The sequence below is a fragment of the Protobothrops mucrosquamatus genome, unplaced genomic scaffold (genome assembly GCF_001527695.2).
Source record: "Protobothrops mucrosquamatus isolate PMUCROS unplaced genomic scaffold, P.Mucros_1.0 scaffold1244, whole genome shotgun sequence".
NCBI lineage: Eukaryota > Metazoa > Chordata > Lepidosauria > Squamata > Viperidae > Protobothrops > Protobothrops mucrosquamatus.
Window position 1 is genome coordinate 88,124 of NW_015387451.1, and position 18,089 is coordinate 106,212.

The 18,089-nt window shown below is 47.3% G+C and overlaps 2 protein-coding genes across 2 annotated transcripts in view; both read right to left on the bottom strand.

Moving 5' to 3' along the window:
• Positions 1-791: 791 nt before the first annotated feature.
• Positions 792-7,152, bottom strand: LOC114922893 (zinc finger and SCAN domain-containing protein 22-like). The gene is made up of 3 exons (XM_029285069.1): positions 6,418-7,152; positions 4,888-5,005; positions 792-1,729 (listed from the first exon to the last, which is right to left on the bottom strand). The coding sequence occupies exons 1-3, from the start codon at positions 7,150-7,152 to the stop codon at positions 792-794; spliced, it is 1,791 nt and encodes a 596-aa protein (XP_029140902.1).
• Positions 7,153-16,244: 9,092 nt separating this feature from the next.
• The window catches only part of LOC107292014 (zinc finger protein 2 homolog), a 9,907-nt gene continuing 8,062 nt past the window's right edge, over positions 16,245-18,089 (bottom strand). The window contains exons 5-7 of the mRNA XM_029285070.1: positions 17,029-17,828; positions 16,459-16,959; positions 16,245-16,319 (exon numbers count right to left, since the gene is read on the bottom strand). Of these exons, the coding sequence (XP_029140903.1) occupies positions 16,245-16,319; positions 16,459-16,959; positions 17,029-17,828 (1,376 nt within the window). The remainder of the gene's footprint in view (positions 16,320-16,458; positions 16,960-17,028; positions 17,829-18,089) is intronic.

Genomic DNA, 18,089 nt, shown 5'->3' on the forward strand with positions numbered 1-18,089 from the left:
GAATGCTGTCTTTTTAAAGGCAGCCACAAATTTCTCCTAGCCTTGCACAGCTGCTTTGGAAGATGCTCCCAGATGTATCCACATCTTTGTGCAGGTAGTGCAACTTCCATTTACAGAGACTAAAAGTGCTTTACAAAGAAAAAAAAAGTGCTGCACAGTTCAAGCTTCTAAGGCAGTGTTTCTCAGTCGTGGCAACTTTTAAGATAACTCCCAGAATTCTTAGCAATAGCCACGCTGGCTGGGGAATTGTGGGAGTTGAAGCCCAGACATCGTAAAGTCGCCAAGGTTGAGAAACATGGGTTCGGAATTACGTTTTCCCAGATATCTAGCTGCAATTCTAAAGGTCCCCTTCGATATGAGGTTTGTGATTTTCCTCTAACCCAGGGGTAGGCCACCTTGGCTCTTTTATGACTCGTGGACTTCAACTCCCAGAATTCCTGAGCCAGCCACGCTGAGGGGAAAGGGAGAGGTTTCCAAGCTGAGCCCTGCTGGCTCAGGAATTCTGGGAGTTGAAGTCCACGAGTCATAAAAGAGGCAAGGTTGCCTACCCCTGAACTAGATGACATACAACAGGGGTCTTCAAACTTGGCCCTTTTATGACTTGTGGACTTCAACTCCCAGAATTCCTCAGCCAGCCTGGCTCAGCTTGGAAACCTCTCCCTTTCCCCTCAGCATGGCTGGCTCAGGAATTCTGGGAGTTGAAGTCCACGAGTCATAAAAGAGCCAAGGTGGCCTACCCCTGCTCTAAACCAAGTTTCATCCACTTGAGGCACCAGGCCCAGCGGCCTGTATTAAAATGTTCTTTTCAGGCCTATGTGGGTTTTCTCGTGAGCGCTAAGGCCCGCCTTTTGGCTAAACCGCTTCTCGCAGAGAGCACATTTGTAAGGTTTCTCTCCCGTATGCAGCCTTATGTGGGTCATGAGATTCCCCTTCTGGTTGAAGCCCTTCCCGCACTCGAAGCAAACAAAGGGATTCTCGCCCGTGTGGATCCGCTCGTGGATGAGAAGCCGGGATCTTTCCGGAAAGCTTTTTCCGCAGTGAACGCATTTGTACGGTTTCTCTCCGCTGTGCAGCCTCTCGTGGATGGTCAAGTAGTGTTTCTTGTTGAAACTCTTTCCGCAGTCCGGGCATCGGTGCGGCCTCTCTCCCGCGTGCGCACGGAGATGCTCTCGTAAGATTGAACGGGATCCAAAGTTTCTTCCACAATAACGGCAGTTAAACGAAGACTCTCCACCATGGATGCTCAAATGCTCCTTCAAACTTGAAGCAGAGTTGAAGCACTGATCGCAGTGGGGGCATTTTGTGCTTCCCGGACCCGTGTAAACTCCCCGCTGGATTATAAAGGCCTGGGTTGACATCAAACTGCTACTGGCCTCTGAAGATGAATATGATTCCTCGGCCATGTCTGTACTCTGATGTGGGAGAAGATCCGAGCGTTGTCCAAAGTTCCCTCTGTGGTCCAATTTGGTGTGCTGCACCTCGCCGCCCAGGAACCTCTGCTGTTCTGGTGCACCACCCAGATCATCAACACAGAAAATAGTGGGGTCCACCCCCTTCTCATGACCCATTTCTGGCACATTCCCGCTTTCGCTCGGATCGTCCAAAGTTGCACCGTTCTTACAGTATTGGAAATCCTTGTTGGTTTCCAGAGAAACGTCCTTGGGATCTGTTTGTTCTTCTCCTTTGGGATGAATGGAGTTTGTCTCTTTCCCCCACACCTGCTCATCACCTGCAGAAAGGAAAGGGAGATTTTTATCCCGGATCTAGATATGTCACTGAAAGGCAAAATCACAAAACTGCATCTTACTTCTTTTGGCTATGTCGTAAGGGGGAATTCACTGGAGAGTGCAACTTCCATTTACAGAGAAAAAAAGTGCTGCACAGTTCAAGCTTCTAAGGCAGTGTTTCTCAGTCGTGGCAACTTTTAAGATATCTGGACGTCAACTCCCAGAACTCTTAGCAATAGCCACTGCTGGCTGGGGAATTGTGGGAGTTGAAGTCCAGACATCTTAAAAGTTGCCAAGGTTGAGAAACGGGTTGGAATTACATTTTCCCAGTCTAGCTGCAATTCTAAAGGTCCCCTTCGATATGAGGGTTTGTGAAGGCAGGACAAGTAGCAACGGATGGAAACTAACCAAGGAGAGAAGCAACCTAGAACTAAGGAGAAACTTCCTGACAGTTAGAACAATTAACCAGTGGAACAACCTGCCTCCAGAAGCGGTGAATGCTCCAACACTGGAAGTTTTTAAGAAGAGACTGGACAGCCATTTGTCCGAAATGTATAGGGTTTCCTGCCTGAGCAGGGGGTTGGATTACATGACCTCTGACCTTCCAACTTTTTTTTTAATTATTATTATTATTATTATTATTATTATTAATGTTTAAAAGAGTTAGTGGTAAAAGGAAACCAGGCTGCCTAAAGAACACGGTGGTTGGACACCATCAAAGCGGACACCAGCCAGAGCATAAAACAACTCAAAGAAGCTGCCACCTTACACTTGTTTGTGTGCTTCGCTACTATGCAGTGACAGTCTGCCATGAACTCTGTGTGTGTGTGTGGATGGGAGGGTGAATGCTTTGGGGAAAACGAAAGTAACTGCTATATCTCCCTGAGATGCTGCTTCAAGATCACCCAGCTGGGAGAAGCAGGTAGTGCCTACCATCCTACACTTGAAGTGATTGTTTTGAAAAGATCTCGCTTGAACCTGATTGGCCATTGGTGGAGGCAGTTAAGGGAGGGAAAAGTTGAACTTATGGACTTTGGTGCGAGATTCTCAGTTATGGCTAGGCACTACTGCAATACACTTGACTTCTAATAAAAATGTACCTTTCTCAACAAATGGGGCAAAGGATTCTATCTATTTAAAGGTTTAAGTGCTGGCAGATCCAACATAGTGCAAGATCGGAAACCATGAGAGATCTGGCTCATAAAGTTGCCAAGAGCTGGACATGACTGAATGGATAGCAACATCATCAATTCATCATCACCATCCAGAATTTTCACACACACACACCTGCCCCCTTTTTGAAACAGAATCAGCATCATTTGGTAACAGAATATTCTGACAATTGGAGGAAGCCACAGAACTGATTGATCATTTCTTGATTAGTACAATGTATTGCTCATACTAAGCTTCCAAATATAGGCAGTCCTCAACTTACAAATATTCGTTTAACAGCTACATGAAGTTGTTAAAAAATTGCTTACGACCAGACCTCCCACTTACAACTGCCACAGCATTCCCCACAGTCATGTGATCAAACATTTGGGCACTTGGTGACTAGCCTGTATTCACAGCAACCTGCAGGCTCCCCAGGTCATGTGATCACCATTTGCGACCTTTCCAACTGGCTCGCGGCTCGGCTAGCACCGGCGCGTGGCTCGTGGCTCAGCTAGCTCTGGCGTGAGGCTCTCAGCTCTGGTAGTGCCGACTCACAGCTCGGCTAGTGCCGGTGCGAGGCTCACAGGTTGTCTATCACCGGGACACAACCCACCGCTTGGCTCGCGCCAGCACACCAACACACAGGTCAGGACTCACAGCTCGGCTAGTGCTGGCAGAAGGGGGCGTGAGCGTGACCAGACACTCACGTGGCCCAGTGGCCAAGAGACCATGTCCCAGTAGTGGACCGTAACCCATAGGTTGGGGATCTCTGGCCCAGGGAACGATCAGATAAGAGGGAGCCTAGCCCACAACTGCATAATGGGCAGGGCAAGAGGGACCCTCCCTAGTTCTCAGATTATAAAAGAGATGGTGGGAGATTTGTACTTTCAGACTTACAAGATTCTGCTAACGTAGCCTTAAAATAAAGTACAGGTAGTCTTCAACGTACGACAACTGAGCCCAAACTTTCTGTTGCTAAGTGAGGCAATTTGTTAAGTGAGTTTTGCCTCACTAGTACGACTTTTGCCACGGGTTGTGAGGTGAATCACTGCAGCTGTTAAATTAGTAACACGGCGGTTAAACACATCTGGCTTCCCGATCTGACTTTGCTTGTCAGGAAGTCGCCAAAGGGGATCACATGACCCCCCCGATACTGCAACCGTCGTAAATATGAGTCCGTTGCCAGGATTTTAATCACATGACCGTGGGGAGTGCTGCAACAGTCGTAAGTGTGAAAAACGGTCACAAGTCACTTTTTCCCCTGCTGCTGTAACTGTGAACGGCCACTAAATGAACTGTTGTAAATCGAGGACTACCTGTAGAGCACGTTTCAAAAACCCACCCTCTGCTCTTTGCTCTTCGTCTAAAGCAGCTTGCATCTTTCAAAAAGACCTTTGAATTTTTAAAGGTTTTGTTCGAAAAGAGCCCCCGTCCTTTACTTTAGAACTCTGAAAAAAATAGGGCAAAGTCAACATGCTGGGTAAAGTTTAAGAATAAACTTTAGCATCCCCCACTTGTGGCTTTTGATGAAGAAGACCCTAGCCCAGGGGTAGGCAACCTCAGCTCTTTTATGACTCGTGGACTTCAACTCCCAGAATCCCTGAGCCAGCCATGCTGAGGGGAAAGGGAGAGGTTTCCAAGCTGAGCCATGATGGCTCAGGAATTCTGGGAGTTGAAGTCCACGAGTCATAAAAGAGCCAAGGTTGCCTACCCCTGCCCTATACCATTTCAGAGAAGTGACTGTCTAGGACAGGGCTCTTCAGACTTGGCCCTGTTATGACTCCTGGACTTCAACTCCCAGAATTCCTGAGCCGGCCATGCTGAGGGGAAAGGGAGAGGTTTCCAAGCTGAGCCATGCTGGCTCAGGAATTCTGGGAGTTGAAGTCCACGAGTCATAAAAGAGACAAGGCTGCCTACCCCTGGCCTAGTCCAAAATCTTTGTGTCATGGCTGCAACAGGAGAAAAGGAATTGGTGTGAACCCTTCCAAGAGACACGGAACCTTACTCAGCCACGTTGCCTCCTTGCTCTCGCCTTCCTTGCTGTCTCTGCTGAGCTGGGCAGCCCAGCAATCCAGAGCTTGTCCTGTCTCAGAAGGTTCCATAGCCTCCTCTGAAGGTGGCACCTAAAAGAGCAGCCAGGAGAGAATTAATTGAGGAGGGGAGACTTGAACGCAGGGAGGGGACCAATGTCCAGAGATCCATGAGTTTTTTTCCATTTAGGATGAATGAAGAAAACTTGTCCAGGAATTATCAGTATCTAAAGGTAGTCCTTGATTTACGACTGATCACTTAGCAACCATTTGAAATTGCGATTTACCTACCTTGGAGCTTCTTATGACCCAGGTTTGAAGTTCCAATGGTTGCCCTCCCCTGAAGTCACATGAGTAAACATTTACGGCCATTGGCAGTGTCCCACTGTCACGTGACTGCGTTTTATGATGGTTCTGCCGAAAATGGGGACATACTTCCAGTTTTTTGGCAAATCTACACCAATAGCGAATCATTGGTTCATGTAACGACTACAGCAGTGGTTCTCAACCTTTTTAATGCTGTGACACCAACCGGTCGTAAGTTGAGGACTAAACCAGTCGTAAGTCGAAGACTAAACCGGTTGTAAGTCGAGGACTACCCAACCGGTCGTAAGTCGAGGACTTTCCCTGCCCGGGAGCGCCGCGCATGCGTGGTTCCGCCCCCTGCGCCGGCCGAGGCGTAGCTGGCAAGCGGCAGAGACGGAGCAGGCCGACCACCAGCTGCCCCAGCCCAAGGGAGGTAAGGCACCCGCCGGAAAAGGGGAAAAAATGGCGGACAGCCTTGCTTGGTGACCCCCGTGAAATGGTCGATCGACCCCAAATGGGGTCACGACCCATAGATTGAGAACCGCTGGACTACAGTGTTCACTTAACAACCTCCGCAAAAACGGTAATAAAATCAGATTGGACTTATGACCGCAACAGGGATAGACTCCATACAGTCATTAAGTCAAGGACTACTTAAGTCCTTGTAGAGGATTTGGTCAAAATTGACAAGAGGGTGGACCCTGGGATGTTGCAGTCTTAAAAGTTGCCATACTGGATACAGGTAGTCCTCGACTTACGGCCACAACTGAGCCCAAATTTATGCTGCTAAGCGAGAAATTTGTTAAGTGAGTTTGTTAAGTGAACCACTGCAGTTGTGAAGTTAGTAACACGGTTGTTAAGTGAATCTGGTTTCCCCGTGGATTTTGCTTGTCCGAAAGTTGCACAAGGGGATCACATGATCCCAGGACACTGCGACCGTCATAAACGTGAGTCAGTTGTCAAGCATCCGAAGGCAAATCACGTGACCGTGGGGAAACTGCAAAGGCCGTAAGTGTGAAAAATGGTCATAAGTCCCTCTTTTCACCGCCGTTGTAACTTGGAATGGTCACTAAGCAACCTGTTGTAAGTCGAGGACTACTTGCATAAAGAGAGAGACTTTGATTGGATGGTCGCAACTACCACTTTGCCTCTTGTAACGCCTCCACTCCCCCTACTTCAGGGTCCTCAAATTCTCCTACCTTTGGTTCCAATTTCTCAGCCTCTTCCTGCTTCAACAGGAAGTCCTCAGCCATGGCTACCGCCTGGGTGCAACTACCAGGTTTCCGTTCCCTGACCCAAATTTGCATGTCCACCGGCAGGATGCTGAGAAACTGCTCCAGGACCAGCAGTTCCAAGATCTCATCCTTGGTGTGTCTCTCAATTTTCAGCCACCGGCAGCCGAGCTCTCGTAGTTGCCCATAAATGCCTCTCGGCCCTTCCGTATCCTGGTAGCGAAGCCGTCGGAAGTGCTGCCGCTGTTTCTCCCGGGCGGCGGCCTCTTCTTCCAAGATGGCTGCCTTCACCTTCTCGTAGTTTGCCTTCTCTTGAGCGTGGAGGCCGCTGAAGGCTTGCTCGGCCTCTCCGCTCAGGGCTGGCCGGAGAAAGGTCACCCACTTGTCCCGAGGCCATCGGCAAGCAGTTGCCACTTGTTCAAAGGAGGCCAAGAAGACTCTGGCATCTTCCCAGGGAGTGAGCCGTTCGGACATCTGAGAAGTCCCACACTCCAAGTCTGGTGCCTGCAGGGTCCTGAGGAACTCCTGCCATTGGGTCTCCCAGAGGTCTTGCAAACCTTCGGTGGGTTCCTGCTTCACATGATGCGGTGGGGCCTCCATCAGAAGCTCTTCAGAGCCGCTCATCTGTGCAGCCATTGGGGCTTTGGGAAGACCCTCCATCCTTTCCCAAGCACCAGGTCCTGTGGCTTCCTGCTCATCCATCGGGGAAAAACAGGATGCTGTCCTTTTCTTCCAACCGTCTTGTCTTCTGGTCTCCCAGCACTTCTTCTGAAGGTGTCACAGATCAATCGGCTGGGGAATAACAGGAGGTTCTCTAATCAACCTGCATGGGGAAAAAGAGAGTCATGGAGTCTATAGATCAGCGATGGCGAACCTTTTAGAGACCGAGTTCCCAAACTGCAACCCAAAACCCACTTATTTATTGCCGGGTGCCAGGTGGGCGTGGCCCACTGGGTGGGCATGACTGTGGTGCTCATGGCAGATTGGGTGGGTGTGGCCAAGGTGGGCATGATCACCTCTATGTTGCTCGTGGGGAGGGACACCTGTGGGGGCCGAGCAGGGTTGGGGGAGATCCAGGGGGTCTCTGTCAGGTGGGGCAGTGGGCAGGAGGCTCGTCCTGCGGGGTGAGGCGAGGCAAGGCGAGGCAGGGTGGGGGTGCCATTGTCACAGGGCAAGTGAGGCAGGGGCCGGGCCGGCTGCTGCCTGATACCATCAGCCCCTGCAAACAAAAGCCAGCATGTGCATGGGTGCTGGGATGCATCCGGCCATGTGGGACCTCGGCGAGTTAGCGGGCGGCTGGTTGAAGAGGGACAGTTGCCATCTCCGGGCCATGGCGCACATGCCCACAGAGAGGGCTCTGAGTGCCGCCTCTGGCATGCGTGCCATAGATTCGCCACCACTGCTATAGATAGTCCTTGCTTACCAATGGCTTATTTTATGACCAGTCCCTGCAGTCACATGATCATGATTTGGGCACTTGGCAATCAGCGAGTATTTATGATAGTTACAACATTCTGGGGTCATGTGATCGCTATTTGTGACTTTCCCAGTTGGCTTCTGACAAGTCAGTGGGGAAACCGCAGAAAGTTACAAGTCACAGTTATGACTGCTGTGATTCACTTAATGGCTGCAGCTGGAACTGACACTATAAGCCAAGTATGGTCATGTGACATTTCACTATATCAGGGGGTCTTCAAACTTGGCCCTTTTATGACTTGTAGACTTCAACTCCCAGAATTCCTCAGCCAGCGTGCCTGGGAGTTGAAGTCCACAAATCATAAAAGGGCAAGGTTTGAAGACCCCTGTACTATATGATTGTATTGCTTAGCAACGGAGTTGCCAGTCCAAACTGCAGGCTGCAAGTCAACAAAAATCATGAAGACAAAGAAGAGGGAGTCAAGCTATTCTCCAAATCACCTGAAGGCAGGACAAGAAACAACGGATGGAAACTAATCAAGGAGAGAAGCAACCTAGAACTAAGGAGAAACTTCCTGACAGTTAGAACAATTAACCAGTGGAACAACCTGCCTCCAGAAGTTGTGGATGCTCTAACACTAGAAGTTTTTAAGAAGAGACTGGACAACCATTTGTCTGAAATGGTATAGGGCTTCCTGCCTGAGCAGGGGGTTGAACTAGAAGACCTCCAAGGTCCCTTCCAACTCTGTTTATTCTATTCTATTCTATTCTATTCTATTCTATTCTATTCTATTCTATTCTATTCTATTCTTATTCTTATTCTATTCTCAAAAGGTCTGAAGACTTCCTGTTTCAGCAGTTTATCATAATTTGATAGTGAGGCAATTGTAAGGTTTTCTTTCCTCTTTTCTCTGACATGTAAGCCAGTGTTAGCTAGGTGCAAGGCGCCATTTCCTGTTGTGACAATGTGATGAAAAATTTAACACATGACCTGTATACTGTGGTTAATCTATGTCCAGTTACCTTAACCATGTATTTGAGAAGACTCCTGAGAATACTGTGGACAGCCAAGAAAACAAACCGATGGATCACAGAACAAATTAAACCAGAGTCCTCATTTGAGGCACAAATGACCAGGCCTAAATTCCTTTGGACACATTATGTGGAGATCCAGATCTCCCAAGAAGGCTTTGATGCTGGGAAAGATGGAAGGAAAGAGAACGGGACACCCAATACAATTGGTTACAATGGTAATGAGGACACAATTGGAAGACCTGAAAAAACAGGTTAGGGATAGATAAAGTGATCATTTGTCCAATATGATAATCCATTATTTCAGAAAGCTATCCCTTAGATTTATTTATTTTTTTATTTTCTTGGCTTTGCTCTTGCATTTTCCTTGTAAACATAAACATTTGTTTCATCTTTACGGATCTCTTTTAAATTTGCCACCTTTTCAGATTTGTCCTCCCCCCCCCCCAAAAAAAAAAATAACAGAATCACTGTAGGGATAGGTCATCATAGTAAAAATCTACTTATGTGTTGCTAGGAGTCCAAAAAAAGACTTAATGGCACATATCAAATCAAAAACTCCAAATAGTTTTTCTAAGGTACCGAAAATCAGAGACTGGCTACAAAGGGCAAATGGATACATCTATAAACCGAAAGGCAGTTGTGCTATCACAATTTCACAGTGTTTCTCAACCTTGACAATTTTAAGGCATGTGGACTTCAACTCCCAGAATTCCACAGCCAGCATTGCTGGCTGTGGAATTCTGGGAGTTGAAGTCCACATGCCTTAAAATTGTCAAGGTTGAGAAACACTGTCCTAAAAGAACCTCCAGATCCAGCTGCAAACTACCACAAAGTTTCTGATGCAAAGAATGCATACTTTCCTAGATTGTCACTCTCCTCCTAGATTGTCACTCTCCCGCTCCACCCCAGCAGCATTTTCTCTCCAGCCGCCTCCGCTTTTCTTTCTAATAGCCTCTCTGGGAATACTTCTCGTTCTCCTCGAGCCAAAACGTCCCCCCCCCCGTTTTCAGTCACTCACTTCTCCCTGCACTGCAATGCCTCCGCCCTCTATGCCAGAGGAGACGCTTCCATAGAGGATAAAAGTGTCGCCAAAGCTAAGAAGATTCAGGACTTCTATTCAAAAAGTGAGATTCCCACCAGGAAGAGGTGGGGAAAAGGGCACCGGAAGTGGCTTCACCCCTTCTTCTACACGGCACGTCCGGTACTTTTCCGCCAAGCAAAGGGAGAACCGAGGAGGGTCTCCTTTTGCCCCTCTAGGAGAGTTCAACTCAATGGATTTAACCCTTTCAGGGAATCCCTGAAATAACACCATAGTACAGTGATGGCGAACCTTTTAGAGACCGAGTGCCCAAACTGCAACCCAAAACTCACTTATGCATCGTCGGGTGCCGGGTGGGTGTGGCCATTGGGTGGGCGTGGCCCATTGGGTGGGCGTGGCTACAATAGTAACGCAGACTGCATGGGATTAAAAAGTTGAATTAATCAATTCCAACTTTGCAAAATCTTTTTTTTCCCGCGAAAAGTTGAAATTGACTGATTGATTGAACCTTTTTTTTTTTTGCACATGGCGGCGGAGGCCTAAAGTGAAAAGGTTTTATAAAACCCAGCTGAAGGCCTAGGACTGGGGTGACGGTGCACGTGCCCACAGAGAGGGCTCCGAGTGCCGCCTCTGGCACCCGTGCCATAGGTTCGCCACCACTGCCATAGTACAATGGTGGCAAACCTATGGCATGGGTGCCAGAGGTGGCACTCAGAGCCTTCTCTGTGGGCACGCGCGCCGTCGCCCCAGTCCTAGGCCTTCAGCTGGGTTTTATAAAACCTTTTCGCTTTAGGCCTCCGCCGCTGTGTGCAAAAAAAAAAAAAGGTTCCATCAGTCAATTTCAACTTTTTGTGGGGAAAAAAAAAAGATCTTGCAAAGTTGGAATTGATTGATTGAACTTTTTAGTCCCACCCAGTCTGCTGTTACCACTGCAGCCACACCCAGCCAGTGGGCCACGCCCACCCAATGGGCCACACCCACCCGGCACTCCACGATGCATAAGTGGATTTTGGGTTGCAGTTTGGGCACTCAGTCTCTAAAAGGTTCGCCATCACTGCCATAGTACAGTGATGGCGAACCTTTTAGAGACCGAGTGCCCAAAAACTGGCCCCGCCCCTGCTCCATCCCTCTGCCCCACCCCTGCTCTGCCCCTCCATCCCCTGCCCCGCCTGCCCACAGGACCACTCACCGCCTCCAGGGCCCGCTGCAGATTGCCCAGGTAGCCCAGCAGCGCTATGGCAGCCACACCCTCTGCCCGCGCCCTGCAACATCAACTGCATGATGGGGTGTGAGGGCAGAGTCTTGTCTACGCTGCCTGGCTGCCATGTCCTTGGCTGCGCTGCTGCGTGTGGGCCACTCTCAAGGGCGACTCTCCTTCAGGGGGGCTTCTGGAGAGGAGGGGGTCATGGGGGGAGGCAAGGCTGGGGCAACGGCACATGTGCCCACAGAGAGGGCTCCGAGGGCCGCCTCTGGCACCCATGCCATAGGTTCGCCACCACTGCCGTAGTAGTTGGTGCTTTTTTTTAATCCTCAAGTCATAAATGAAATACAGGTAGTCCTCGATTTACAACAGTTCATTTAGTGACCGGTCAAAGTTACATCGCCACTGAAAAATGTGACTTGCGACTGTTTTTCAGAGTTATGACCTTTGCAGCATCCCCATGCTCACGTGATCGAAATTCAGCCGCTTGGCAACTGGTTCATACTTATGACCGTTGCTGTATCCCCAGGTCCTGTGATCACCTTTTGTGACCTTCTCACAAGTAAAGTCAATGGGGAAGCCAGATTCACTTAACAACCGGGTTACTGACTTATCAACTGCAGTGATTCACTTAACAACTGTGGCAAGAAAGGTCGTAAAATGGGGCAAAACTCTTTAAACAAATGTCTCAGCAACAGAAATTTTGTGTCATAAACTGAGGACTACCTGTACTACGGGAATTCCAAGTAGAGTTAAACTATTATGGAACAAAATGGGAGAGAACGTGTCTTTTTCCTCTCTTTATCCCTCAACCTAAAGCCTCCCCTCCCTTCCTTAGCCTGATTTGGGCTATCCCAGGGGTAGGCAACCTTGGCTCTTTTATGACTCGTGGACTTCAACTCCCAGAATTCCTGAGCCAACCATGCTGAGGAGAAAAGGAGAGGTTTCCAAGCTGAGCCACGCTGGCTCAGGAATTCTGGGAATTGAAGTCCACGAGTCATAAAAGAGCCAAGGTTGCCTACCCCTGGGTTATCCTCTCCCGGATCAGCCCAGTGGCTTCTCCCCACCACCCACCTGGGAATCCTGAAAGAGCAGAACTCTAGGAAGGGGGAATTCCCCTTCCGGATTGGAGGGTGGCAGGAGGAGGGGGAAAGACTTTGGGGGAATCCCTTCCTCTCTAGGAATTATCTATGGTTCCTTAACCCTTGGAAGGCCATGCAACTGGTTTTTAGCCCTGGAGTGTCCAAGCAGAGCCCGGATGGCACCAAGAGGAAGGGAAGAGTATGTGGTGTGATGGTAGTTGTGTTATCTTGCTTCATGGTGGACCACAATGATGTAATTGTACAGCCAAAATAGCCACATCTGCTTTGAGGAAGCATAGATTGATTTGTCTATGGCAAACTGCCAGCCCACGGGTCGGATGCGTCACAGCAAAACCGCGCCCACCCCATTGCCAATGGCGAAAAAAAGTTGTGATACGTTGCGACACATCACGTGATGTTGCGAGTTTAACACCCCTGGTCTATGGAGATTCTTGGTCATCCAGATCATGGTTGTCCCAAAGGTGCTTTTTCAAAAGGCAACTGGGCTTTGTTTTTGCTTGAAGACGTTTCGCTTCTCGTCCGAGAAGCTTCTTCAGTTCTGAATGAACATTCTGAATCATTCAGAACTGAAGAAGCTTCTTGGAGGAGAAGTGAAAGCTCTTCAAGCAAAAACAAAGTCCAGTTGCCTTTTGAAAAAGCACCTTTGGGACACAGATTGATTTGAACTGCAGGCTTGAGCCCTGTGCTGTATTGAAGAGATTGGCGGGAGGAGGGGGAACCACAACAAGAATTGAATCTCCAGAAGTACCACATGAACATATAATAATAATAAAGTTGGAAGGGACCTTGGAGGTCATCTAGCCCAACCCCCTGCTCAGGCAGGAAACCCTATGCTACTTCAGACAAATGGCTGTCCAGTCTTTTCTTAAAAACTTCCAGTGTTGGAGCATTCACCGCTTCTGGAGGCAGGTTGTTCCACTGGTTAATTGTTCTAATTGTCAGGAAGTTTCTCCTGAGTTCTAGGTTGCTTCTCTCCTAGATTAGTTTCCATCCATTGCTTCTTGTCCTGCCTTCAGGTGCTTTGGAGAATAGCTTGACTCCCTCTTCTTTGTGGCAGCCCCTGAGATACTGGAACACTGCTATCATGTCCCCCCTCATCCTTCTCTTCATCAAACTAGACATACCCAATTCCAGAAACCGTTCCTCATATGTTTTAGCCTCCAGACCTCTGATCATCTTTGTTGCTCTTCTCTGTACTCTTTCTAGAGTCTCAGCGTCTTTTTTACATCGTGGTGACCAAAACATGGTTCCTCAAAGTACCACAACCATCCACAAGTTTACCTTTGCTCACTATGTTCCGGGGAGGACTTTCAAAAGTTGCAGATTTTAATGTAAAATTTTACTTTTGTCAGACCTGCCTCAGCTTGAATCTCTAAGAACGACCCTTAACTCCATTTGTTCAGAAAGGTATAGTTTAGTAGAAGCCAAGCGCATTACTGTAATTCCCTTGGCTTCTAATAAACTATACCTTTCTCAACAAATGAAATTAAGGATTGTTCTCACTTAGAGTTTCAAGCTGAGGCAGGTCTGACAACTTTCTTTTACAAGGCCTCCCTAGGGAAAATATCCCACCTCTGGGTTTTTTGCCTTCAAATGTCTCCATCAGCCAGCATTCAGCTATTTTTATCGAATACTTTCCTAGATATTTATTTTCTCAGAATCAAGTAAAAGGAAAAAAAAGCCTGAAACATATTTATTATTTAAAATGACGTAAGTGCCCCATCCTTTTGGGGAACATCAGGGTGGTGTACAACCAAGTTCATCACGTACAAATACAATAGAAAAGAGCACCATACAATCAATCAATCAATCAATCAATCAATCAATCAATCAATCAATCAATCAATCTATCTATCTATCTATCTATCTATCTATCTATCTATCTAAACAAGCAACAATTAAATTAACCTGTGATTAAAACTATTTTTGCTGCATGTCAGAAAGATTGTAATGTGATGAACAAAATTGTTGTAAGAAACAGAAGTGAGACAGACTTGAATGGAATGGAATGGAATAGAATAGAATGGAATGGAATGGAATGGAATGGAATAGAATAGAATAGAATAGAATAGAATAGAATAGAATCTTGGAGGTCTTCTAGTCTAGTCCCCTGCTCAAGCAGGAGAACCTATATCATCTCAGACAAGTGACTGTCTGGTCTCTTCTTTAAAATCTCCAGTGATGGAGCACCCATGATTTCTGAAGGCAAAGCTGTTCCACTGGTCAATTGTCCTCACTGTTAGGAAGTTTCTCCTTAATTTCAGGTTGCTTCTCTCTTGCTTATTTTAATTTTTGTTTCTAATTTGTCTTTTGCAGTGGGTTTTTTTTTGTTTGGTATGTTGGGCTATAGTTTCTTTTTGTGTGAAGACTGATGCAAAGTATGAGTTAAGCAGCTCTGCTTTCTTCCTGTTGCCTGTTATTTACTTGCCATCTTCTCTCTTTAGTGGACCTACAGTTTCCCTCACTTTTTTCTTCTTGTTAATATGTTGGAAGAAACTTTTTTTTTATTATCCATGATTTCGGTTGCAAGTCTTTGTTCGTTCTGAGCCTTTGCTTTCCTGCCTTCATCTTTGCATGTTCTGGCTGTCTGCTGATAATCGGCCTTAGTTATGTACCCCTCTTTCCATTTTTTGTATTTGTCCTTTTTGTCTTTGTTTGTCAAAGAGATCTTTGTGCAGCCATGCTGGTTTCTTCTTGAATTTGTTTTTCTTTTCCAGTGGTATTGTGCTGGTCTGGGCGTTTATGGTCACATTTTTGAAAGATTATGGATGGTATAAGGAGAAAAATGTAGTCCAAGGTAAATAATGTCAAATTATTGTCAAAGTTGTAGATGTGTATACTTCTGTATGTGTATGTACTGTATGTGCTTACATGTACACTGTCTTTCCCTAATTGAAATGTCATTTTTTTCTATGAAACAATTTGTAAACATTTTTCAAAAGTTTAAATCAGATTTTCAATGGACAATTTGAGAGAGATAATCTCTTCTCTTCCACATTCTTCTAAAGGTACACACTGAGGTACTGAGGAACACACACACATACACACACAATGTTCCTAAAAGACCTACTATCCGCATTGTCTCAATTGTTCACTGTATATATTCATAGTATCTTAATTAAAAAAAACTTGATTGCTTTGTAGATTTCCATAGCACCTTTCTTCAAATGTCTTCCTCCTTTAAACTTCACTTTCCTGAGGAGAAAAAGTCAGAATACTTTAGCTTTCAATTTTAAGATGTGTGGATTTCAACTCCCAGAATTCCCTAGCCGGCTAGGGAATTCTGGGAGTTGAAGTCCACACATCTTTAAACTTGCCGAGGTTGAGAAAGGCGAAGTAGACCAGGCAACTGAGAATATTACAGGGGTGTGGAGAAATGAAGAATGAGATCTTTTCCTAGAATCTAAGACAGTGATGGCGAACCTTTTAGAGACCGAGTGCCCAAAAACTGGCCCCGCCCCACTCCACTCCCTGCCCCGCCCCCTCTGCACCCACCCTGTCTCCTACCCTGCCTGCCCGCAGGGCCACTCTGCCTCCAGGGCCCGCCCCGGCAGCCCAGCAGCGACATGGCGGCCACGCCCTCTGCCTGCGCCGCGCAGCATCAACTGTGCGCGATGGGGAGCGAGGGCAGAGTCTTGTCCACGCTGCCTGGCTGCCATGTCCTTGGCTGTGCTGCTCCGCGTGGGCCACGCTCGGGGGTGATTCCTCCAGGGGGGCTGCTGGTGAGGAGGGGGTCGTGGGGGGAGGCGAGGCTGGGGCAACGGCACATGTGCCCACAGAGAGGGCTCCGAGTGTCGCCTCTGGTACGCGTGCCATAGGTTCGCCACCACTAATCTAACAACAGGGTATTCTTAATCTATATCAAAAGTTTAGAATCTGCTATCCAAAGATGTTATTTACCCTTACATGAATGGCAGTTTGCAAAAAATGTGGTCAAATGAATGAACAATGAAAATGAACAATACCAAAATGCAATAAAAATCATCGCTAGGATGAGAGATTACCCATTGCTGGGGGAATTTGAGTAAAAGGTGGGATTCTTCCCATGATCCGCCTGCTTCCTCTGAATTTTTGCCTGAGAATCAAAATTTAATTTGAAGAAGTTCCAAACTAATCATTTATGTGGTTTTACCACATGTCAGTTGATTGGTAAGCAATTTTTTCTACCTAGCAAAGTTTATTGACAACTCGCCTGTCATTTATAATATCTCTACCTTGTGTGCCTTTTTTTGATGCCTGGTCAGGTTTTTCTTATGACTGAAACTTTTCCCACATCCTAAGCAGGTGTATTTCTCCCCTGTGTGAATGCTCTGATGCTGGAAAAGGTTGGTACGCTGGCTGAAACTCTTCCCGCACTCCGAGCATTTATAGGGTTTTTCTCCGGTGTGAATTCTTTGATGTTTGGTGAGGTCTATTTTCTGACTGAAACATTTCCCACATTCCGAGCACCTGTATGGCTTCTCCCCGGTGTGGATTCGATGGTGCCTAGAGAGGTTCTTCTTATGATTAAAGCTCTTGCCGCATTCCGAGCACTTGTATGGCTTCTCCCCGGTGTGAATCCTTTCGTGAGAACTGAGGATGATTTTGTGACCAAAGTTTTTCCCGCAGACCAAACAGGAACACTCCTTCCCACCTGCGTGAATGAGCTGGTGATTCCGGAGCCCCGTGCTCCGACTAAAAGTCTTCCCACACTGAAGACACTTGTGCGGTTTTGGCTTTTGGAACACGGGTCGGTGAGCAGCGAGATACGTAGTTGGGTCGTCGCATTCCAAAAAGGGGAAAACTTTCTCTTCCGAATGAGTTCTATAATGCTTCATGAGCAGGATTTTCTGAGCGAAGCTCTTTTCGCATTCTAAGCATTTGTACGGCTTCCCCTCAGTGTGTGTCCTTTCGTGGTAAGTCAGAGCAGTCCGGTAACTGAAGCTCTTCCCGCACACCAAACACGCGTACGGCTTCTCCCCTGTGTGAATTCTTTGGTGAGTGGCGAGATTTGTCTTCTGGCCAAAACCCTTGCCGCATTCTAAACATTTATAAGGTTTCTCGCCCGTGTGGGTCCTCTGATGTTTCGTCAGGCCCGTATTCTGGCTAAAACTCTTCCCGCACTCCCGACACCGATAGGGTTTCTCGCCCGTGTGAATTCTCTGATGAGAAATGAGATTTATTTTGTGACTGAAAGTCTTCCCACATTCCAAGCACTGATAGGGTTTCTCCCCGGTGTGAATTCTCTGGTGGGACGTGAGATTGATCTTCTTCCCGAAGCTCCTGCCGCACTCTAAGCATTCGTGCAGCTTCTCGCCCGTGTGAATTTGTCTGTGCTTGGTGAGGCTCGAACTCTGGCTGAAGCTTTTTCCGCACTCGATGCATCTGTACGGTTTCTCGCCTGTGTGAATTCGTTTGTGCTTAATGAGGCTGGAGCTCTGACTGAAGCTTTTTTCGCACTCCAAGCATTTGTACGGTTTTTCCCCCGTGTGAATTCTTTGATGGGAGGTAAGATTTATCTTATAACCAAAACTTTTTCCACACTCCAAACACATATATGGTTTTGTCCCCATCGGAAGTTCTTTCATTCTGTATCGGTCACACCCTGGAATAAAGAGAAGAAATTCAGAGATAGATTGGACGACCTATTGAGATGAGATTTAGAAATGTACATTTGTTAGATTTTTTTAGCCCACCTTTATTACTTTATAAGTAACCCACGGGTCGGCAACCCGCAGCTCCGGAGCCGCATGTGGCTCTTTGAGCCTTCTCCTGCGGCTCCCAGCCTCCTCCGCCATTTGCAGAGAGAGAGAGAGAGAGACAGAGAGAGGCACTTGTGCTTCCCTTCTCCCTCCCTCCCTCCCTC

Bases quoted from the DNA above. Each gene is read 5' to 3' on its own strand.
- LOC114922893 (XM_029285069.1), bottom strand. From the start codon at position 7,152: ATGGATGAGCAGGAAGCCACAGGACCTGGTGCTTGGGAAAGGATGGAG. The intron at 5,006-6,417 runs GTAGGAGAATTT...CTGCTCTTTTAG, and splicing joins CTGAGAAATTGGAACCAAAG to GTGCCACCTTCAGAGGAGGC. The intron at 1,730-4,887 runs GTAAGGTTCCGT...TCCTTTCTGCAG, and splicing joins CAAGGAGGCAACGTGGCTGA to GTGATGAGCAGGTGTGGGGG.